This window comes from Dendropsophus ebraccatus, chromosome 1, assembly GCF_027789765.1.
Source record: "Dendropsophus ebraccatus isolate aDenEbr1 chromosome 1, aDenEbr1.pat, whole genome shotgun sequence".
In the NCBI taxonomy this organism is placed as follows: domain Eukaryota; kingdom Metazoa; phylum Chordata; class Amphibia; order Anura; family Hylidae; genus Dendropsophus; species Dendropsophus ebraccatus.
In genome coordinates this window covers 213,962,534-213,984,911 of record NC_091454.1, presented here as the reverse complement: position 1 = coordinate 213,984,911, position 22,378 = coordinate 213,962,534, and the positions used below count along the sequence as shown (strand labels likewise).

General features: G+C 47.9%; 2 protein-coding genes across 10 annotated transcripts in view; one reads left to right on the top strand and one right to left on the bottom strand.

Moving 5' to 3' along the window:
- Window positions 1-3,372: 3,372 nt before the first annotated feature.
- The window catches only part of DNASE2 (deoxyribonuclease 2, lysosomal), a 35,149-nt gene continuing 16,143 nt past the window's right edge, over window positions 3,373-22,378 (bottom strand). For 2 of the 6 annotated variants that reach the window (XM_069947513.1, XM_069947497.1), the window contains 6 exons: window positions 11,712-11,820; window positions 11,419-11,590; window positions 7,071-7,143; window positions 6,189-6,350; window positions 5,917-6,114; window positions 3,373-4,426 (listed from right to left, as the gene is read on the bottom strand). In XM_069947513.1, coding sequence (XP_069803614.1) covers window positions 4,089-4,426; window positions 5,917-6,114; window positions 6,189-6,350; window positions 7,071-7,143; window positions 11,419-11,590; window positions 11,712-11,803 — 1,035 coding nt within the window. In that variant the 5' untranslated portion in view covers window positions 11,804-11,820 and the 3' untranslated portion in view covers window positions 3,373-4,088. Of the gene's footprint in view, window positions 4,427-5,916; window positions 6,115-6,188; window positions 6,351-7,070; window positions 7,144-11,418; window positions 11,591-11,711; window positions 11,821-13,871; window positions 13,953-14,157; window positions 14,265-14,288; window positions 14,361-22,378 lie in introns of those variants that run through there. The other 4 variants (XM_069947504.1, XM_069947489.1, XM_069947482.1 and 1 more) reach the window with 4 other exon arrangements.
- Window positions 14,378-22,378, top strand: part of PLPPR2 (phospholipid phosphatase related 2) — a 126,071-nt gene continuing 118,070 nt past the window's right edge. For 3 of the 4 annotated variants that reach the window (XM_069947440.1, XM_069947383.1, XM_069947448.1), the window contains exons 1-2: window positions 14,378-14,499; window positions 22,293-22,367. The gene's annotated coding sequence lies outside the window, so the exon portion shown is untranslated. Of the gene's footprint in view, window positions 14,500-21,559; window positions 21,682-22,292; window positions 22,368-22,378 lie in introns of those variants that run through there. The other variant, XM_069947393.1, reaches the window with a different exon arrangement.

Here is a 22,378-nt window from a genome sequence, read left to right as displayed (position 1 = left end):
CGCATTGGATGTGCACCTCTTAAATAGACATATTGTACGTACGAGTTCAGTAAAAAGCTGAGGGCACTCACTAGATCGTAGCGAAACTTCTTTATTTCAGCATATGTTAAAAACTTCAGTGGCACATGTCATTATTCAGCAGACGCCAAACCTCTTCACATGCATAACACAAACACGACGGCCATTTCGCGCGCATGTGCGCTTCATCAGATCAGATTTGATGAAGCATGTATGCACGCGAAATGGCTGTCATGTTTGTGTTATGCATGTGAAGAGGTTTGGCGTCTGCTGAATAATGACATGTGCCACTGAAGGTTTTAACATACTGTATGCTGAATAAAAAGAAGTATAGCTACAATCCGGTGAGTGCCCTCAGCTTGTTACTTACCTTGTTGTCAACTATGGAGGGGACATTTACTGGTATTTGCCAGACTGATCCCTAACCTGGGGCAAAACTACAACTCCAATCATGCCACCACAACTTCCAACTGTCAAAGCTTAGGAAAACATGGCCGCTTTCTTCCAGCACCTCTCTTTTCTGCAGTTTGGGTGTGGTATGGCAGCTCAGTTCCATTGAAGTAAATGGAGTTGTAATACCAATCTAAAATCAGTGGGTTTGCCAACTTTTCTCTAAATGTGTATGGGGGCCCGAAGGAATTTCCTGTACTATGAAGGGGCAAGATTGGCGACTCTGCCTTGTGAAGGAGACTCTTGCTTGGCTTGTATTAAAGAGACTCTGTCAGTAGGTTTCTGCTGTCTTATCTCAGGGTAGCATAAACTAGTGACAGAGAAGCTGAACAGAATGATGTATCACTTACATTGTTCTGTGTGGCTGATCCAGAGATCTCCTCCTGAATACTAAGCACAATAAGTAGTCCTCTCCATTATGTGCATGTGCTCAGTAGTCCTGGATATTCATGAGGAGCAGAAAACTCTGTCCACCAGCTGCTGATTGACTGTTATCTATCCATGCTGTATATATAGGCAGTCACCAGACAATCAGCAGCTGGAGGGCGGGGGGAGGGGTGTGGCCAGAATCCTATTCTCCTTCATATTAGGAGAACAGATGAACAAAATTATGTAAGGATGGGTTCAAACTACATTTTGGCAAAACGTATACAAAAATAAAATCAGCTTCTTTATTGTGTACGTAAAAAAAAAAAAGATGCGTTTTTATCCTTTTTTTAATAATGGAAGTCAATGAATTAAAATGGATGAAAAAAAAACGGATTGCAAAATCTAGTGTGAACTCAGCCTAAATAATACATCTGTTCAGCATTTCTGTCACTAGTTTATGCTGCCCTCATTTAAGGTGGCATAAACCCAGTGACAGATTCGCTTTAAATACTTTTCCTCTTTCGATCCAGGATAGAAAGAAGCGCTGCACCTCACATCTATGGCTGACACTAATGCCTCTCGGCTGCATATAAAAAAAACATCAGAAGTTTGTGTGTAAATTGATCAAACCACACTGCCCCATGTACCAACGTGCAGGTCTCTGATACACATGGGTCCCTACACTAAGTCCACACTGTGTCGGTCAGTGACCACCACCCCCGCCAGGCGTGCACAGGCAGGGAAGGGAGGCCATGGAACGGCCCTGCAACCCCCATGTCACAGGACCAGACCCAAAAAGGCCCCCCCAAAAAACACCCAGCCGGCACCACTGGCGGAGGAGGTTGCCCCCAAACAGCACAAGACCCATGTGACCCAAGTCAGCAGAGCATACACTGTGCTCACATGACAGTACCTCCATGTTTTCCCCATTCTGTCTGCAGCAGTTTTGGTGAGTGTAATACCATATTCATACTTGTGTTGTTTGGGGGTGGTGGTGCTGGCTGTGTATTGGTGGGCATTTTGGGTTTGGTCCTGTGTAGGGATGGTCCGAACCTGCCGAGGTTCGGGTTTCATATGACCCGAACGCTCGGCAGCAGATTCCCGCTGTCTGCCCGCTCCGTAGAGCGGGCGGATCCAGCAGGAGTAACGCCTGGAAAACTGGGATACAGCCTATGGCTGTATCCCAGTTTTCCAGGCGTTCCTCCCGCTGGATCCGCCCGCTCCACGGAGCGGGCAAACAGCGGGAATCATTACCGGGGGTTCGTACGAACCCGAACTCTGTTCGGACCATCCCTAGTCCTGTGACATCGGGGTTGCAGGGCCATTCCATAGCCTCCCTTCCCTGCATGTGCACGCTTTGCGGGGTTGGCAGTCGCTGACCGACACAGTGTGGAGTTAGCGTAGGGACCCGTGTGAACCAGGAGACCTGCATGTTGGTACACGGGGCGATATGGCTTGATCAATTCATATTCCAACATCCTGAAGTTGTTTTTTTAACATAGGCTTAGCAGCATTAGTATCAGCCATACGTGTTATGTGAAGACGCTCCTCTCTCTCCATGACGGATTTTACTTTCCCTCTTTAAAGTGGTTATCCAGGATTAGAAAAAGAAACAAAAAAAAAAAACCCACAAGAACACTGCTACTTTATTGCAAAACCAGTCTTTGTGTGGTATTACAATTCACCCCTGTACCCATGTGTGGTATTACAATTCAGTTTCATCTGCTTCAATGAAACTGAGCTGCAATACCGCAACCAAACTGAAGACATGAGAGGCGCTGCTTCTGGAAAAAAAACACTTTTTTTGGGGGGGTCAGGCGAGTAAATTTACATACTTTTTCCCATGAAACAATGCTTTCAAACCTCTGATCTCATTAATAACAAACAGTACCCCTCTGAGCTGTATCTAAACCTCTCAGTAGACAACCAGTACTGAAAGTGGAGATTCTACCTTTCAATGACATTCTGGTTTACCAGGTAAGAGAGAGTTCTCTTCCTCCCAGATGAGAGAGAAACCGTATACACACGTGTGTTAATAGATATTGTGAAAGCACATACACGTCTATAGATATTGTGAAAGCGCATACATGTCCATAGATATTGTGAAAGCGCATTCATGGCATTTTAAGGAGTTGCACATTGCAATCAGCTACGGGCATAGACGAAACCGAGACTTAATCAGAGGTGTTTCTACAATGGTTTCCTTTATTATTGGCCGGAATGATTCGCCGCACAACGTGCCTACTTATTCAGCAAAACCAGCGATAGACGGTGATGGGATGGCGCCCTCTTGTGGTTCGTATGGATACTATTTCTATGTCAAAAAAGTGAGATGCCTACAGACATACTGATCCTGAACAGATACTTACTACATATCTTTAGTGCTGTCATTCATATAATTTCCAAAGCTTTACATAATCTTATTCGCCTTACCAGCAGCTGTCTGACATTGAGAACACATTTCAAAAGTTTACACTGGCTGAAAAAAATAAACAGACAAAATTACCATAAAACAGACAAAATAAACATAAAACAGACAAAAATTGAAAATTTTATTGGTTGGTTGCATATCCTAGAAATAAGTATCAATCATCATTGTCAGCAAGTAGTGATTAGTGGTCACATGGTCAAACATACAGGAAAGTCCATAAGTGCACCCACAAGCCAGGGACATCATGGTCTGCCACTACCCTGCAATGCCTGCTGGTACTATGGGTGTAATCACAGCATGCCACTCATGACATCACTAAAACTAACTAGTGACATCACAAAGTGTCACATTTATTGTTGTTATATAAGAGTTTTGCAGCACTCGATAGTGACATCATGATATCACAAACTAGTCCCTCCACTCATCCAATGACATCACTGCCACACGATGGCAACAAATATCGGTGGTAAACCTACTGGTGACATCATCAGATAGGAGATGTCATCACTTATATCATGGGGCTGCTACTAGATGACATCAGAAGATGATTTATTGCAGACGTCCACAACTCGCTGACATCATAGGTTATAAGAAAATAGTGACATCACAGATGATATCTATCTTTTGTAGCTATACATAACATTGTAGACTAAGTATAAAAGTTTAGTTTTTTCCCTGGGAAAAAAAGTGTTTTTTTTGTGTGGTAAAACATAGAAAAATATAAATTCGGTATCAGTATAATCAAATGAGAAAATAAAGTTGATGACATAAAAATAACCCTGGATGGTGAGGCCCACAATAGGAAATATATTTCTCCCCATTAGATGCATTTGCTGTAATGCAACACCAAGGTTTTAAATGATTTCCACACGTCGGGGTCTGAGGTGCACACGGTGCCCCCTCCTCTCTGCATCTCCTCAAGATCCCGGTTTATATCCCCAATACAGGCCCAGCCCGGGGAGTCTGACCAGCTCACACACCACTTGGAGTGGTCAATGGTAGATGGGAACTGGATATCGGAGCCAAAGGAGATTTCCTCCATGTTGTACGTGTGATATGTCAGCGAGCAGTTGGATAAGAGGCGGCCCCGGGAATTCAACCAGAACTGCACACACAGGTCAGACTTCACCTCCTCCGATACCCATCCTGAGTACAGATCTGCGGAGACAACACAGCGTGAGAACACTTTACTGTAAGATTACAGCTACTGAGGCTCTCACTATCCTGTAATATCGTATTATAGTAACTTTTCATCAGTGGCATGGCTTGGGTGGGGGGTTCAAGGGGGGGGGGTGAAAGGGGGCTGGCCAACCCCAGGTGCAAAAAATTTAAGGCCCTATTACACAGAACAATTAGCGTTTAAAAATTCGCTAAAAAACTATCGAAATGAATGATTATCTGTCGGAGTAATAACACCCACCGATGAAACGACAAATGAAAGCGCGTTCATTTTGGTCTTTCAACATGTTGAAAAATTATCAATGTTAGTTCGCCGATCGTACGCTTTTTTGTTCGTGTAATAAGTCGTTCGCCGATAAAACATGTTGTGTGGGTATTCCTTAGGAACGATAAACGACAATATAACGACATAAAAACGATCGTTCATAACAGTAATCAGTGAATGAAATAACCTCAGAATCGTTTGCTAAAAAAAACAAAAAAAAAAAAAACAATAGTGAACAATCGTTATAGCTAATCTTTGAACGATAATCGATACGTTTTATACGGCCCAATGCCAGGTGCCTCTCCCCCTTCTGCCGGTCCTGTGTGATTGATTGGATAGAACTAGTAGGTTGAGGCCTTATGAGCAAGGACTCCGAGGTTTGACTGGAGTTCCTAGCGTTGGCCCGGTCTGCTTGTTTATTTCTCATATCAGAGTTCCCCAGACCTGCCACCACAATGTACCATGGAGCAAGCAGCAGTGCCGGACTGGCTGTCAGCTGTGCAGCCCTGACCTAGGTGAGAGCACCATTCAACTGTGTGTGCACTTTAAAGACGCACATGCAATTGACTGAGCGCAGGCAGCATTTCATCTCCCAGACATCAGAATCAGATTCCCCTCTTATGCCACGGGCTTACAATTTCACATTACTAGGCAGCCAGGCTAGGGGGGAGCGGGTTGCCTATATTAAAAGGTGTACTCCCATTTAAAGGGGTTATCTTTTTCTTTCAAATCAACTGATGTCAGAAAGTTATGTAGATTTGTAGTTTACTTCTATTAAAAAATCTCCAGGTCTTCCCATCCTTATTAGCTGCTGTATGTCCTGCAGGAAATGTTGTTTTATTTTCAGTCTTACACAGTGATCTCTGCTGACATCTCTGGCTGAGACAGGAACTCTGTCTCGGATTTCTATAAATCCCCATAGAAAACATCTCCTTCTCTGGACAGTTCCTGTCTCGGCCAGAGATGTCAGCAGAGAGCACTGTGTCAGACTGAAAATAAAACAACATTTCATGCATGACATACAGCAGCTGATAAGTGTGGGAAGACTGGAGATTTTTTAAAAGAAGTAAATTACAAATCTATATAACTTTCTGATATCAGTTGCTTTGAAATAAAAAGATTTTCGCTGGACAACCCCTTTAAGCTGATCTGTGATTTATTGGAGAGGTGCAACGATTCTAACTACAATACAACCGTATCTCACCATCTCCAAAATTTGCATGTTTGGCAAAACTTGTGAATTGTTTGCCGCCAGCTGAAGTGAGGGTGACTTTCCGATTCCATGGTGGTTTGGTCACTTCCTTCTTCATTGCCGCAGACTTCAGGTCCTCCAGGTCACTGCTAAAGGAGTCCGGGATGGAGGAATCATAAGGGGTGATGGTGTTGTACAGGAGCTGGGTGCCTACAATACAACATAGTAAATATATGACCTGCCCTGGATCAGTCAGTATACGAAATGTTTTCCTTGCTTCTTACCAACATCTTTGAACTGCGAATACGGGTAAGTGACACAGATGAAGGACTGACCATTGTGATAGGCGTTAGAAGGCCAGTCATACGTCTCTGAACCGGGCGGTGGGAAGTGAGGAGTGCTGTGTACCAGCCAGAAGCCCTGCGTCTTGTCAAGGAGGACTACACCTGAAAACAGAGGTAGATGGGTTCTCTCAGGTGTCATATATCATTGTCCGCATCCTGAGATTTCATCATCACTATAAGGGGCCTATTACACAGTCCGATGGGGGCCCGATCAATAATGTAAACAAGCGACGATCTCCTAGATCAGCACTTGTTTACTGGGCCTATTACACAGCCGATTTGCTCCGTGAAATAGGCCCCCAGGCTGGGTCACACTGCATTTTTACAATCTGTTTTGCAAAAAAAAAAAAAAAAATTTTTATATATATATATATATATATATATATATATATATATATATATATATATATAAAAAAGTGTGCATTCATTTTGATACGTTTTTTATAATAGAACTCAATAGAAAAACTGATCAAAATGGATGCATAGAATGCAGTGCGGACCCAACCTCACCATGACGCTGCTTCTTATGTCGCCCACTATAAATGTAGCCATTGATATTAGGTAAGATGTTACATAATAATAAGAATCTTAAAGGGGAAGTCCTGTCAATCTCTGAAACTGCTGTATGAGTAAAGGTCAATGAAGTGGTGAACAGTAGTAGTGGTTCTGCATTAATGTAACCTCAAGGTTTCGTTATGAGAAACAGAACTGACTCGTGACCCAAAAAAAAAAAAAGTGTGCAAGTCAAGTGTATACCACAGCGTCAGTAATACGTGTCATCCTGTGGTTAGATATACAGTTATTGAGAATTATAGTGGGCACCTTTGGTGTGGCCGCGGACAGCATTGGACATTTTCACGGGAGGTTGATCATTGTACAGCACATAGGCCACGTTCTGTAAGACAAGGATGAAACACAGATATGAGATAGGACCTTGTAAGTAAGAACAGGAAATATGATGTTCATAAGTTCTGTCCTTTACCAATCAATAGCCGTGAAAGCGGTTGTCTCAAAGACATCTAGCGTCCCTAGGCCCTATTGGAGCATATGAATATGACAGAGGGTGGGGGTCCCTGCTCTACGAGCCACAACAAACTGCTTCCACAACATGACTGGGACTACTAAGGTAGGCTTAGTCGGCATCATGCCTAAATGCTAAGCATTGACAGACGCAGGGCCCATTTGCTTCAATGGCAGCTAGTGACTATGTTTGGGTAATTTTGTGACTATATATATATATATATCAGTCTATAAGATACAGCGGTCTGGCACTATCCGATACAGATGGCTAGTAACATGGTATATATCCACTTTCTGCAGGACATACAGCAACTGATAAGTATGGGAAGACTTGAGATTTTTAAATATAGGAGAATTTAAAATCTATATAACTTTCTGAAACCATTTGATATGAAAGAAAAAGATTTTTGCTGGATAACCCCTTTAAAGGGGTTCTCTGGGCGGGAGGGCTTTTTTTTTTTACTACAGCCAGGAAGGGGGTAGACGAAAGCAACAACGTCCACTTGCCTCCCCGGTTCCAGCGCTGTGTCCCGCATTGCGCTGCTCCGGTCTCCAGTTCCTGGCTGCATCCTGGTATATGACGTGGCTTGAGATGTGAAGTTTCAACCCCACTCAGCCATTCAGCGGCAGAAACGCCACGTCTCATGCTGCACTATAGAGCAGGAAGCGGCCAGGGACTGGGACAGACCCAATGCTGGAACAGGGGAGAGAAGTGGATGTTGTTGCTTTCATCCATCCCCTCCCCAGCCATAGTAAAAATAGTCCTCCCACCCGGAGTACCCCCTTAATACCGGAACGAAATTAGGATCTCCCAGTACTGCAGCCTCAGGCTTTGGGCCTGTAACTTCAAGCCATCGTAGCTGTATATTTTGTGTTATATATTTTTTGGTAGTCGGCCTGTAATCGAAGTCTCTGATAAATCCCTGAGCTCATCTCTCACTAAATACAGTGGTGCCATGGATTACGAGCATAATGCGTTCCGGGACGGTGCTTGTAATCCAAATCCACTCTTAAATCAAAGCAAATTTTCCCATAAGAAATCATAGGAATGCAGACAATTGGTTACACACCCCAAAAATAATGATTTATTATTCTGAATAACATGTAAGATAGATGAAACAAACATTCAGAAACAGCAGAATATGTGATATTATAAGTTACTGTACAGTATAGCAATCAGCATGTGGTATATAATGTATAGTAACTGCATAACCCTGATAACACAGCAGCTGGATATGTGATATATAAGTTACTGTACAGTATAGCAGCATGTGGGGTATAATGTATAGTAACTGTATAACCCTGATAATACAGCAGCTGGATATGTGATATATAAGTTACTATACAGTATAGCAATCAGCATGTGGAGTATAATGTATAGTAACTGTATAACCCTGATAACACAGCAGCTGGATATGTGATATATAAGTTACTGTACAGTATAGCAGCATGTGGGGTATAATGTATAGTAACTGTATAACCCTGATAACACAGCAGCTGGATATGTGATATATAAGTTACTGTACAGTATAGCAGCATGTGGGGTATAATGTATAGTAACTGTATAACCCTGATAATACAGCAGCTGGATATGTGATATATAAGTTACTATACAGTATAGCAATCAGCATGTGGAGTATAATGTATAGTAACTGTATAACCCTGATAACACAGCAGCTGGATATGTGATATATAAGTTACTGTACAGTATAGCAGCATGTGGGGTATAATGTATAGTAACTGTATAACCCTGATAACACAGCAGCTGGATATGTGATATATAAGTTACTGTACAGTATAGCAGCATGTGGGGTATAATGTATAGTAACTGTATAACCCTGATAACACAGCAGCTGGATATGTGATATATAAGTTACTGTACAGTATAGCAGCATGTGGGGTATAATGTATAGTAACTGTATAACCCTGATAACACAGCAGCTGGATATGTGATATATAAGTTACTGTACAGTATAGCAATCAGCATGTGGAGTATAATGTATAGTATCTGTAAAACCCTGATAACACTGCAGCAGTTTGTAGATACAGGATGGAGATGCAGATCCCCATAATGCAGTAGCGTAGTACAACAGGCTAGAGGTCTGTATGGTCACATGACAGCAATAGTGAAGGGGGGGGGGGCAGCATGGACCAATCAGGACTGAAAGAGACTGCAGGAAGCATGAAGGAATAAGCAGGACAGATGTGGGCACATACATGCAGCGCTCTCTGTCCGGGGAGAGAGGGGTTACAGCTATGAAGAGATTACCTCCACAGTCCTGTCCCCTGATGTAAGCCCCAGCCTAAAGCTGATCTGTTATGATTTGGAAGGTGAGGGAGACTTCCTAGGTCAGAGTACAGGGCTGTAGACCCCGCTATGCAGACCATGCCCCTCCCCCACTCCTCCTCCCACCCAGTACAGGGAGCTCTTAAAGAGGATGTACCACCAGGTACATCCTCTTTAACCTGAAGCCACGGATCGAACAGCGCCGGCACGGGGAAGCCGATGCCGCGGTCAGTTTTCCGGACCGAGGCCGGGTACCCGTGCACAGCGCCATTATTTGCACCGGAACCGGCCGGTGCTCAAGCACTGGAGTCGGCCGGGCCGCCCCCAGTGGGGGGGAATTCCCTCCCCTGTATGACGCGGCTCCCTTAGAATGAATGGAGCCGCGTCATACAGGGGAGGGAATTCCCTTCCACTGGGGGCGGCCCGGCCTACCTCCAGTGCTTGAGCACCGGCCGGTTCCGGTGCATAGAACGGCGCCGTGCACGGGTGGGTACCCGGCCTCAGTCCAGAAAATGGACCGCGGCACCGGCGCCGTTCAATCCGTGACTTCAGCTTAAAGAGGATGTACCTGGTGGTACATCCTCTTTAAACCAAGTCCCAATTTAAAAAAACTGTGAGCTCTTCTAGCAAAACGCTCTTAAACCAAGGTACCACTGTGTCTCAGCAATGTGGTCAGGATGACAAACAGCTGTGCCCAGCATTTATGGGAAGTATGAAACCAGAAGTGGAAAGTAAACATTTCCAGCAAACATATTTCCCAATAGGGATGTGATGATAAAATATCTGCCCCCTCTCGGACGCCCCTCTGGCCTGTTTTAGATGACAGATGAAGATACTGAGCCGTGGGCTCTGTATTGGCATGGTAGCGATCTGTGGGTTGGATTGACATGGTAGGGGTCTGTGGCTGGGATTGGCATGGTAGTGATCTGTGGCTGGGATTGGCATGGTAGTGATCTGTGGCTGGGATTGGCATGGTAGTGATCTGTGGCTGGGAATGGCATGGTAGTGATCTGTGGCTAGGATTGGCATGGTAGGGGTCTGTGGCTGGGATTGGCATGGTAGGGGTCTGTGGCTGGGATTGGCATGGTAGGGGTCTGTGGCTGGGATTGGCATGGTAGTGATCTGTGGCTGGGAATGGCATGGTAGTGATCTGTGGCTGGGATTGGCATGGTAGTGATCTGTGGGTTGGATTGGCATGGTAGTGATCTGTGGCTGGGATTGGCATGGTAGTGATCTGTGGCTGGGATTGGCATGGTAGGGGTCTGTGGCTGGGATTGGCATGGTAGGGGTCTGTGGCTGGGATTGGCATGGTAGGGGTCTGTGGCTGGGATTGGCATGGTAGTGATCTGTGGCTGGGATTGGCATGGTAGGGGTCTTTGGCTGGGATTGGCATGGTAGGGGTCTGTGGCTGGGATTGGCATGGTAGGGGTCTGTGGGTTGGATTGGCATGGTAGTGATCTGTGGGTTGGATTGGCATGGTAGTGATCTGTGGCTGGGATTGGCATGGTAGTGATCTGTGGCTGGGATTGGCACGGTAGGGGTCTGTGGCTGGGATTGGCACGGTAGGGGTCTGTGGCTGGGATTGGCACGGTAGGGGTCTGTGGCTGGGATTGGCACGGTAGTGATCTGTGGCTGGGATTGGCATGGTAGGGGTCTGTGGCTGGGATTGGCATGGTAGGGGTCTGTGGCTGGGATTGGCATGGTAGGGGTCTGTGGCTGGGATTGGCATGGTAGGGGTCTGCGGCTGGGATTGGCATGGTAGGGGTCTGCGGCTGGGATTGGCATGGTAGGGGTCTGTGGCTGGGATTGGCATGGTAGTGATCTGTGGCTTGGATTGGCAGACATCACCTGTCACACCATTACCTTAGACTCAGATGATTTGTAGAGCTGACTGAGCGTCTGTCCCACGGCGCAGTCTGTGCTGTTCATTAGTGCAGCCCCTTGTACCCATCCCCTGCTGTCACTGTCCTGGTACATGTACTTTATACCCGCCTCAGGGCTGTGATCTTGCCGAGGTAACTTGTATACAATGAACCTGGTTATAGGGGGGGGAAAGTATCAATAACTTTAATGAAAAGCAATAAGGATCAGCCACATCACAGGTGTCCAACAGCTGGAGGTCGGACACCCATGTGCTACATCTTAAAGGAACTCACCAGTCAACAGGCTGTCCATGGTCTCCATAACAAGAGATGGCCGCAGAGCAAAGACCGGGCAGAAGGAGGCTCAGCAAGGCCTGAAGGGTCATCTTATGGCCGGAGGATTCTGGAGAGAACAAACAGGGTTAATGCAACTTGTATTCTGCATCTATAAAGGTGCGGGGCCCCTCTATGTGTCAATCTAAACCACACTACCTCCATGTTCTTTATGGGAAAACTACACACCTCAGCTGCTGCAGAACCTCATACTACACCTCAGCTGCTGCAGAACCTCATCATACACCTCAGCTGCTGCAGAACTTCATACTACACCTCAGCTGCTGCAGAACCTCATACTACAAGTCAGCTGCTGCAGAACCTCATCATACACCTCAGCTGCTGCAGAACCTCATCATACACCTCAGCTGCTGCAGAACCTCATCATATACATCTCAGCTGCTGCAGAGCCTCATCATACACCTCAGCTGCTGCAGAACCTCATACTACACCTCAGCTGCTGCAGAACCTCATACTACACCTCAGCTGCTGCAGAACCTCATACTACACCTCAGCTGCTGCAGAACCTCATACTACACCTCAGCTGCTGCAGAACCTAATACTACACCTCAGCTGCTGCAGAACCTCTAAATACACCTCAGCTGCTGCAGAACCTCATCATACTACACCTCAGCGGCTGCAGAACCTCATACTACACCTCAGCTGCTGCAGAACATCATACTACACCTCAGCGGCTGCAGAACCTCATACTACACCTCAGCTGCTGCAGAACCTCATCATACACCTTAGCTGCTGCAGAACCTCATCATACACCTCAGCTGCTGCAGAACCTCATCATACACCTTAGCTGCTGCAGAACCTCATACTACACCTCAGCCGCTGCAGAACCTCATCATACACCTCAGCTGCTGCAGAACCTCATCATACACCTCAGCTGCTGCAGAACCTAATACTACACCTCAGCTGCTGCAGAACCTCTAAATACACCTCAGCTGCTGCAGAACCTCATCATACACCTCAGCTGCTGCAGAACCTCATCATACTACACCTCAGCGGCTGCAGAACCTCATACTACACCTCAGCTGCTGCAGAACATCATACTACACCTCAGCGGCTGCAGAACCTCATCATACACCTCAGCTGCTGCAGAACCTCATCATACACCTTAGCTGCTGCAGAACCTCATCATACACCCCAGCTGCTGCAGAACCTCATACTACACCTTAGCTGCTGCAGAACCTCATACTACACCTCAGCTGCTGCAGAACCTCATACTACACCTCAGCTGCTGCAGAACCTCATCATACACCTCAGCTGCTGCAGAACCTCATCATACACCTTAGCTGCTGCAGAACCTCATACTACACCTCAGCTGCTGCAGAACCTCATTATACACCTCAGCTGCTGCAGAACCTCATTTTACACCCCAGCTGCTGCAGAACCTCATCATACTACACCTCAGCTGCTGCAGAACCTCATCATACACCTCAGCTGCTGCAGAACCTCATCCTACACCTCAGCTGCTGCAGAACCTCATCCTACACCTCAGCTGCTGCAGAACCTCATCATACACCCCACCTGCTGCAGAACCTCATCATACACCTCAGCCGCTGCAGAACCTCATACTACACCTCAGCTGCTGCAGAACCTCATCATACACCTCAGCCGCTGCAGAACCTCATCATACACCTCAGCTGCTGCAGAACCTAATACTACACCTCAGCCGCTGCAGAACCTCATACTACACCTCAGCTGCTGCAGAACCTCATCATACACCCCACCTGCTGCAGAACCTCATCATACACCTCAGCCGCTGCAGAACCTCATACTACACCTCAGCTGCTGCAGAACCTCATCATACACCTCAGCCGCTGCAGAACCTCATCATACACCTCAGCTGCTGCAGAACCTAATACTACACCTCAGCCGCTGCAGAACCTCATACTACACCTCAGCTGCTGCAGAACCTCATCATACACCTCAGCTGCTGCAGAACCTCATCATACTACACCTCAGCGGCTGCAGAACCTCATCATACCCCTCAGCTGCTGCAGAACCTCATACTACACCTCAGCTGCTGCAGAACCTCATACTACACCTCAGCTGCTGCAGAACCTCATCATACACACCTCAGCTGCTGCAGAACCTCATCATACACACCTCAGCTGCTGCAGAACCTCTTGGCACATACGCTGCTGGCGGTGGGGTGGTATATATGGTATATTGCTCTCGTGCATAGCAATGACTGTCACCATTTCCTCTTTTCAATTTGTATTTTCCTTGTGTTAGTTTCATCCAGTGGGGAGGGGGAGCAGCCATCTCCACACCCCTATATACACCCCCACATATACACATACACTGTATGGAGCTCCTAGTCATGTGACTGTCTGTGTACGTTTTACCATATACATGAAACCACAGCCTATATATGCAAATAACCACTAACTACCATTGTCCTGGAGCTGAACCCCTCCATGCAGTCCACCTGACGCCATGACAGCACATATCATCTGCAACACAGGTCCCTATCCCCCCGCCAAGCTCTGCAATCACACTCCTGTAGCGCATGCGCGTTACCTCACTTCGGCTGTGGAGCCTGCGTCTACTGCGCTTGTGTAAAAGACGAGGCGCATGCGCAGTGCGTTCTATTCATTTCCCGCCCTTTTTCATGACGTGCTTAGGTTTGGTTGTCCTTGCTGTCGAGTGGTTATGTTGAGCGATGATTGATCGTGTATTGCCGATTATTGTATATATACGGAGATAAAGGGTGGGGAGCAGCTGACTATAGGCGAGTTTGTGTCCTAATGTGAAGAACTGTATAAAGCTTTACAGTGTTACCCCATAATAGTATGTTTTATCGAGGGAGACCCCCATAACAGTGTGTACACTCACAGATGCCCCAATAACAGTGTATACAGCCACATATACCCCCATAACGGTGTATATAGCCACAGATACCCCAATAACAGTGTGCACACTCACAGATACCCCAATAACAGTGTATACAGCCACATATACCCCCATAACAGTGTATACAGCCACATATACCCCATAACAGTGTATACAGCCACATATACCCCCGTAACAGTGTATACAGCACATATACCCCCATAACAGTGTATACACTTACATATACCCCCATAAGTGTATACAGATACCCCCATAACAGTGTATACAGCCACATATACCCCATAACAGTGTTTACACTTACATATACCCCCATAACAGTGTATACAACCACACATACCTCCATAACAGTGTATAGAGCCACATATACCCCCATTACAGTGTATACAGCCACTCCACATATACCCCCATAACAGTGTATACAGCCACATATACCCCCATAACAGTGTATACAGCCACATATACCCCCATAATAGTGTATACAGCCACATATACCCCATAACAGTGTATACAGCCACATATACCCCCGTAACAGTGTATACAGCACATATACCCCCATAACAGTGTATACACTTACATATACCCCCATAAGTGTATACAGATACCCCCATAACAGTGTATACAGCCACATATACCCCATAACAGTGTTTACACTTACATATACCCCCATAAGTGTATACAGATACCCCCATAACAGTGTATACACTTACATATACCTCATAACAGTTTATACAGCTACAGATACCCCCATAATTGATAATGACACTTGGAGTACAGGATGATGACACTTGGGGTACAGGATAGTGACACTTGGGGTTCAGGATGATGACACACTGACACTTGGGGTACAGGAGAATGACACTTGGGGTACAGGATGATAACACTTGGGGTACAGGATGATGACACACTGACACTTGGGGTACAGGATGATGACACGCTGACACTTGTGGTACAGGATGATGACACTTGGGGTACAGGATGATGACACTTGGGGTACAGGATAGTGATACTTGGGGTACAGGATGATGACACTTGTGGTACAGGATGATGATACCTGGGGTACAGGATGATGACACTTGGGGTACAGGATAGTGATACTTGGGGTACAGGATGGTGACACTTGGGGTACAGGATAGTGATACTTGGGGTACAAGATGATGACACTTGGGGTACAGGATGGTGACACTTGGGGTACAGGATGGTGACACTTGGGGTACAGGATGATGACACGCTGACACTTTCCCTTTAAAGCATGATTGCTAACTTGCTAACTAATTTTATATCTACTGTTAATTTAGATTTTGTAAATTATATCTACAGTGACACTTTTTATAAAATGACTTATCTTTACAAATAGTGGTGTGCATTCTCTAGTGCTCTTTTGCTCTGTAATTTCTAGCGTTCATTAGCTGGTGTCAGTTTGAATAAGATTACATACTCGCAGCGGAGTTTTCATCCCGCTGCGAGTATGTAAACGTCGCCCCCCTCAATCCACCCCCTCCCCTCCTTAATACATTACCGGTCCGCGCTCCGCCTTGCTTCTGTGGCTCCCGGCATCCTGACGTCCCTCTTAGCCAATCAGTGGCAATGATGGGACAGCGCACTGATTGGCTGAGTGGGACGTCAGGATGCCGGGAGCCACAGAGGCAGGCCGGAGTGCGGACTGGTAAAGTATTAGGGAGGGGAGGGGGTGGGTTGAGGGGGGCGACGTTTACATACTCGCAGCGGGATGAAAATTCCGCTGCGAGTATGTAATCTTATTCAAACTGACACTACAGGAATCACAGTGGATTTTGCTGTAAACTCACAGTTTGAAATCTGCTGGGATTCCATTACGTGTTAAGCTACCCTAAGACCGGGTGCTACCACCTAATGAACGATAGAAATTACAGAGCAAAAGAGCACAAGAGAATGCACACCACTATTTGTAAAGATAAGTCATTTTATAAAAATATAATTTACAAAATCTAAATTAACAGTAGATGTGATATAAAGTTAGTTAGCAAGTTAGCAATCATGCTTTAAAGGGAAACTATCAGCAGGTAAGACAAATCTAACTTGTCCATATGTTCCTTTTGTGCATGGGGCACTGAGGATGTAGGTATGTCTCCTAACTTCATCCTCAGCACCGTTCCTGTGCAGAGTTACTAGTTAGATCCTTATTCTAATCGGGCGGTTTGTGGCAGGCCCCCTCTGTTGATTTTCATTACTAGAGGTGGGCTAGCCTGGGGTGGATCGGTGCTGCCCCGCCCCCAGTGCCCCATACCGCTGATTGGCATGAGGATCTAACAACTAACTGCACAGGAATGGCACAGAGACCTAGCTTTATTATTAGCGTCCCGTGCACAAAAGGGATTTATCAGCAGGCTAGACAAATCTAATCTGTTTATATGTATCTTTTGTGCAGTTTCTCTGTAAAACAAAGTTATACTTACTGAAAATCCAGGTCCAGTCTCCTAAAGGCAGCTTTTTAGTCTTGTGCTAGTTGAAAAAAAAAATCCCAGCAAGTACATAGAGTCACAGCTATTCAACCGTAGAGATGCGCGGTGGGCAATGGCGGATTATAATGTGGGCGGTTTGGGCGGCCGCCCAGGGCCCGAGGCTCCGGGGGCCCATGCCACACCGCCCACATTATAATGCCGCTGCGACCCAGCCCCCCCTCGCCACTGCAGGCTCTTGTGACCGCAAGCATTGTTTTGCTTGCGGTCACAAGAGTCCTGCTCTTACTGTCCCCCGGCTGTTACGCAGCTGCTGGAGGTGTCCCGTCCTATCCCCTGGCAGCGCGCGCATCACAGAGCTCCCCGTGCCCTTATGGCTGTGACTTCCGGCGCACGGGGAGCTCTGTGATGCGCGCGCTGCCAGGGGATAGGACGGGACACCTCCAGCAGCTGCGCAACAGCCGGGGGAGAGACGGAGCCTGCAGGACAGGAGAGGATCGACAGGGGAACGGGTTGTAAGGTGAGTTTTTTTTGTTTTGTTTTTTTTAAATCTGCCTGCACGGAGGGGGGGAAAAGAGGGGGGACCATCTATAAGGGGGGGAGAGGGGGACCATCTATAAGAGGGGGGGGGAGGGGGACCATCTATAAGGTGGGGGGGAGAGGGGGACCATCTATAAGGGGGGGGGAGAGGGGGACCATCTATAAGAGGGGGGGGAGAGGGGGACCATCTATAAGAGGGGGGGGGGAAGAGGGGGACCATCTATAACAAAGGGTGGGGGGAAAGAGGGGGACCATCTATAAGAAAGGGGGGGGAGAGGGGGACCATCTATAAGGGGGGGAAAGAGGGGGACCATCTATAAGAAAGGGGGGGAAGAGGGGGACCATCTATAAGAAAGGGGGGGGGAAAGGGGGACCATCTATAAGGGGGGTAAAGAGGGGGGCCATCTATAAGAGGGGGGTAAAGAGGGGGACCATCTATAAGAGGGGGGTGGAGAGGGGGACCATCTATAAGAAAGTGGGGGGGGGGGAAGAGGGGGACCATCTATAAGAAAGTGGGGGGGGGAAGAGGGGGACCATCTATAACAGGGGTGGGGAACCTCCGGCCCGCGGGCCGCATTCGGCCCCTGACACCTCCGGATGTGGCCCGCGGCTCCCCTGTGACATGCGCCGCTCTGGAGGAGAAGGAGCCGACACACACGGCATCCTCCTGTGTCTGTGACAGCTGCCAGGAGGATGCTGTGAGTGCCGGCTCCTTCCCCTCAGAGCGGTGCACATCTTCTGTCTCCTGCCCTCCTGTGACGTGCGCCGCGCTGGTGAGGCGGGAGCTGGCACGGGAGCTGGCACAGACACAGGAAGATGCGCAGAGCGGCGCACGTCTTCTGACTCCTGCGGGCCGCGCGCGATGACGTCATTTCATCGCGCGCCGCCTGCAGGAGAAGACCGGCACAGAAGAGAGGAGGGAGAAGAGGACCTGGACAGCGTGGGAGCGGAGGAAAGGTGAGTGGGATGTTTATTTTTTTCATTTGGGGCAGACACTGGGGGTTAACTAGGCCACCAGGGACATGACTGAGGGGGGGGTTAACTAGGCTACCAGGGACATGACTGGGGGGTTAACTAGGCCACAAGGGACATGACTGGGGGGGGGGGTTAACTAGGCTACCAGGGACATGACTGGGGGGTTAACTAGGCCACCAGGGACATGACTGGGGGGTTAACAAGGCTACCAGGGACATGACTGGGGGGTTAACTAGGCTACCAGGGACATGACTGGGGGGTTAACTAGGCTACCAGGGACATGACTGGGGGGGGTTAACTAGGCCACCAGGGACATGACTGAGGAGTTAACTAGGCTACCAGGGACATGACTGAGGAGTTAACTAGGCCACCAGGGACATGACTGAGGAGTTAACTAGGCCACCAGGGACATGACTGAGAAGTTAACTAGGCTACCAGGGACATGACTGAGGAGTTAACTAGGCCACCAGGGACATGACTGAGGAGTTAACTAGGCCACCAGGGACATGACTGAGGAGTTAACTAGGCCACCAGGGACATGACTGAGGAGTTAACTAGGCTACCAGGGACATGACTGAGGAGTTAACTAGGCCACAAGGGACATGACTGAGGAGTTAACTAGGCTACCAGGGACATGACTGGGGGGGTCAACTAGGCCACCAGGGACATGACTGGGGGGTTAACTAGGCCACCAGGGACATGACTGAGGGGTTAACTAGGCCACCAGGGACATGACTGAGGGGTTAACTAGGCCACCAGGGACATGACTGAGGAGTTAACTAGGCTACCAGGGACATGACTGAGGAGTTAACTAGGCTACCAGGGACATGACTGAGGGGTTAACTAGGCCACCAGGGACATGACTGAGGAGTTAACTAGGCCACCAGGGACATGACTGAGGAGTTAACTAGGCTACCAGGGACATGACTGAGGAGTTAACTAGGCCACCAGGGACATGACTGAGGAGTTAACTAGGCCACCAGGGACATGACTGAGGGGTTAACTAGGCCACCAGGGACATGACTGAGGGGTTAACTAGGCCACCAGGGACATGACTGAGGAGTTAACTAGGCTACCAGGGACATGACTGGGGGGGGTTAACTAGGCCACCAGGGACATGGCTGGGGGGTTAACTAGGCTACCAGGGGCATCACTAAGGATTCAAATCAGGTACAAGGGGCATCACAGAGGGTTAACTACAATAGCAGGGGCATTAGGGGAACAATACTTTGCCTTGTTCGGGTGCTGCAAACCCCCGCTACTAACTGCCGCGCACGGTATAACATTGAGTGCGGCCCTCGAATGATTTTATTAAGGCCCGACTGGCCCTCGACATGGAAAAGGTTCCCCACCCCTGATCTATAAGAAGGGGTGGAAGAGGGGGACCATCTATAAGAGGGGGGGAAGAGGGGGACCATCTATAAGAGAGGGGAAAGAGGGGGGGGCCATCTATAAGAGGGGGGAAAGAGGGGGACCATCTATAAGAGGGAGGGAAGAGGGGGACCATCTATAAGAGGGGGGGAAGAGGGGGACCATCTATAAGGGTATAAGGGGGGAAAAGAGGGGGACCATCTATAAGAGGGGGGAAAAGAGGGGGACCCTCTATAAGAGGGGGGGGAAGAGGGGGACCATCTATAAGAGGGGGGGAAGAGGGGGACCATCTATAAGGGTATAAGGGGGGGGAAGAGGGGTACCATCTATAAGGGGGAAGAGGGGGACCATCTATAAGGAGGGAAGAGGGTGACCATCTATAAGGAGGGAAGAGGGTGACCATCTATAAGGGGGGAAGAGGGGGACCATCTCCTATAGGATTAGCACCCTCCTCTCCTGACATCCTCTGTGCTGCTGTGACCTCCCCTATAAGATCAGCACCCTCCTCTCCTGACATCCTCTGTGCTGCTGGGACGCTGCAACCTCCCCTATAAGATCAGCCCCTCCTCTCCTGACATCCTCTGTGCTGCTGTGACCCTCCCCTATTAGATCAGCGCCCTCCTCTCCTGACATCCTCTGTGCTGCTCGGACCTCTCCTATAGATCAGCACCCTCCTCTCCTGACATCCTCTGTGCTGCTGGGACCTCTCCTATAGGATTAGCACCCTCCTCTCCTGACATCCTCTGTGCTGCTGGGACGCTGCGACCTCCCCTATAAGATCAGCCCTTCCTCTCCTGACATCCTCTGTGCTGCTGTGACCCTCCCCTATTAGATCAGCGCCCTCCTCTCCTGACATCCTCTGTGCTGCTCGGACCTCTCCTATAGATCAGCACCCTCCTCTCCTGACATCCCCTGTGCTGCTGGGACCTCTCCTATAGGATTAGCACCCTCCTCTCCTGACATCCTCTGTGCTGCTGTGACCTCCCCTATAAGATCAGCACCCTCCACTCCTGAAACCAGGTGGCAGTATGTTTATTGGGGGCAGTGGAGGAGGGGTGGACAATGCTTACTGGGAGCAGCAAGGGACCAAACATTATGTTTATTGGGGCCAGCAGGGAGGGGAGGCAGGCAGTGTTTATTGGGGACAGCAGGGGGGGGGGGGGCAGTAGCGGAGTATAATGTGGGCGGATTGACCGGGGGTGGGGGGGGGGCCCAGGTTGGGTGGACAGCCTGGGGCCCAGGGTACATTTAATCAGCCACTGGCGGTGGGGGAACGATGATTTTAGGTCTGGCCCTAAATGAACGATCAGCCGATGACACAATCATCGGCTGATTGTTCTCTCTATTTCACAGAGCGATAATCGGCCGAATCGGCCCCCATTATCATTACTGTGGAACAGGGCCCTAAGGGAGGCCTGCCTCCCAAAACATCGCAGTGGAGGAAGGAACGCTAGCCACCTCCAGTGAATCGTGCTAGAAGATTGTATCACTACAAGTGAATAAAATCTACATTGATGACAACTAAATGCGAGTGATCTATCAGTTTAGACACTCACTTTACATTATAAATGATGATTAGCTCGGATGCCTTGAGAAGCTGATGTTGTACAAAAGGATGAGTGTATATGAGTGGTTTCCTTGAGCATTGTGGAGAACCCAATGGTGTGTTGCACGATACCAACAATTCTAAGTTTAAAAGACTCAACAACTGCCTTTACGAGTCTGGACCTGGATTTCAAGTAAGTATAGCTTTGTTTTATGTATGCAAAAATACTACAGAGACACCTGTTTCTCAGCGTCAGTGAGCTAGCCAGACCTTCTGCCAGGAAGGAAAAACCAAGCCAAGGAGAATCTCCAGTCAAGGAAACCATCTTCCAACAAGCCACATACTCCATCCACAAACAGTTATTTCTGGGTATTAGCCTAAAAAAGCTGTCTGTGGATGGATACCTTGCTTGGGTATTTCCCAAGTCCTGTCATTTCTGACTGTGGCTTGTTGGCCTAGAAGTGATCAGTTCCTATCACAGGGTTCCCCACTTCTTCTCATCATGATACACAGAGATGGCGGGTCTGATCACTAGATGTAGCTCTTGGAAAGGTAACTAGACCAACGCAAAATCATATAACATGGTAATGCTTCCCCCCAAAGAAAACGTCAATGGTTAGATTGTCCTCCATCAACAGTGCATTATTCATCCCAACAAAGCTGAAGCCAACAGATTTCCCTGGCCGCACAATACAAGGATTCAGATTAATGATTGTCTTTTCCTTTGTGTCCATATATATATGTGAGCCGCATTTCCTTCTGTTGTCTATCACTTTGTAAATGAGTGTTATTGTTCCTGGGCAGTTTGGACTGATAATGCTGGGCCTGTTTATCTGTGAGATGGCAGCAGCTGTTCTGCTTCTGGCTTTCACTGATGTGGTGAGTAGTAG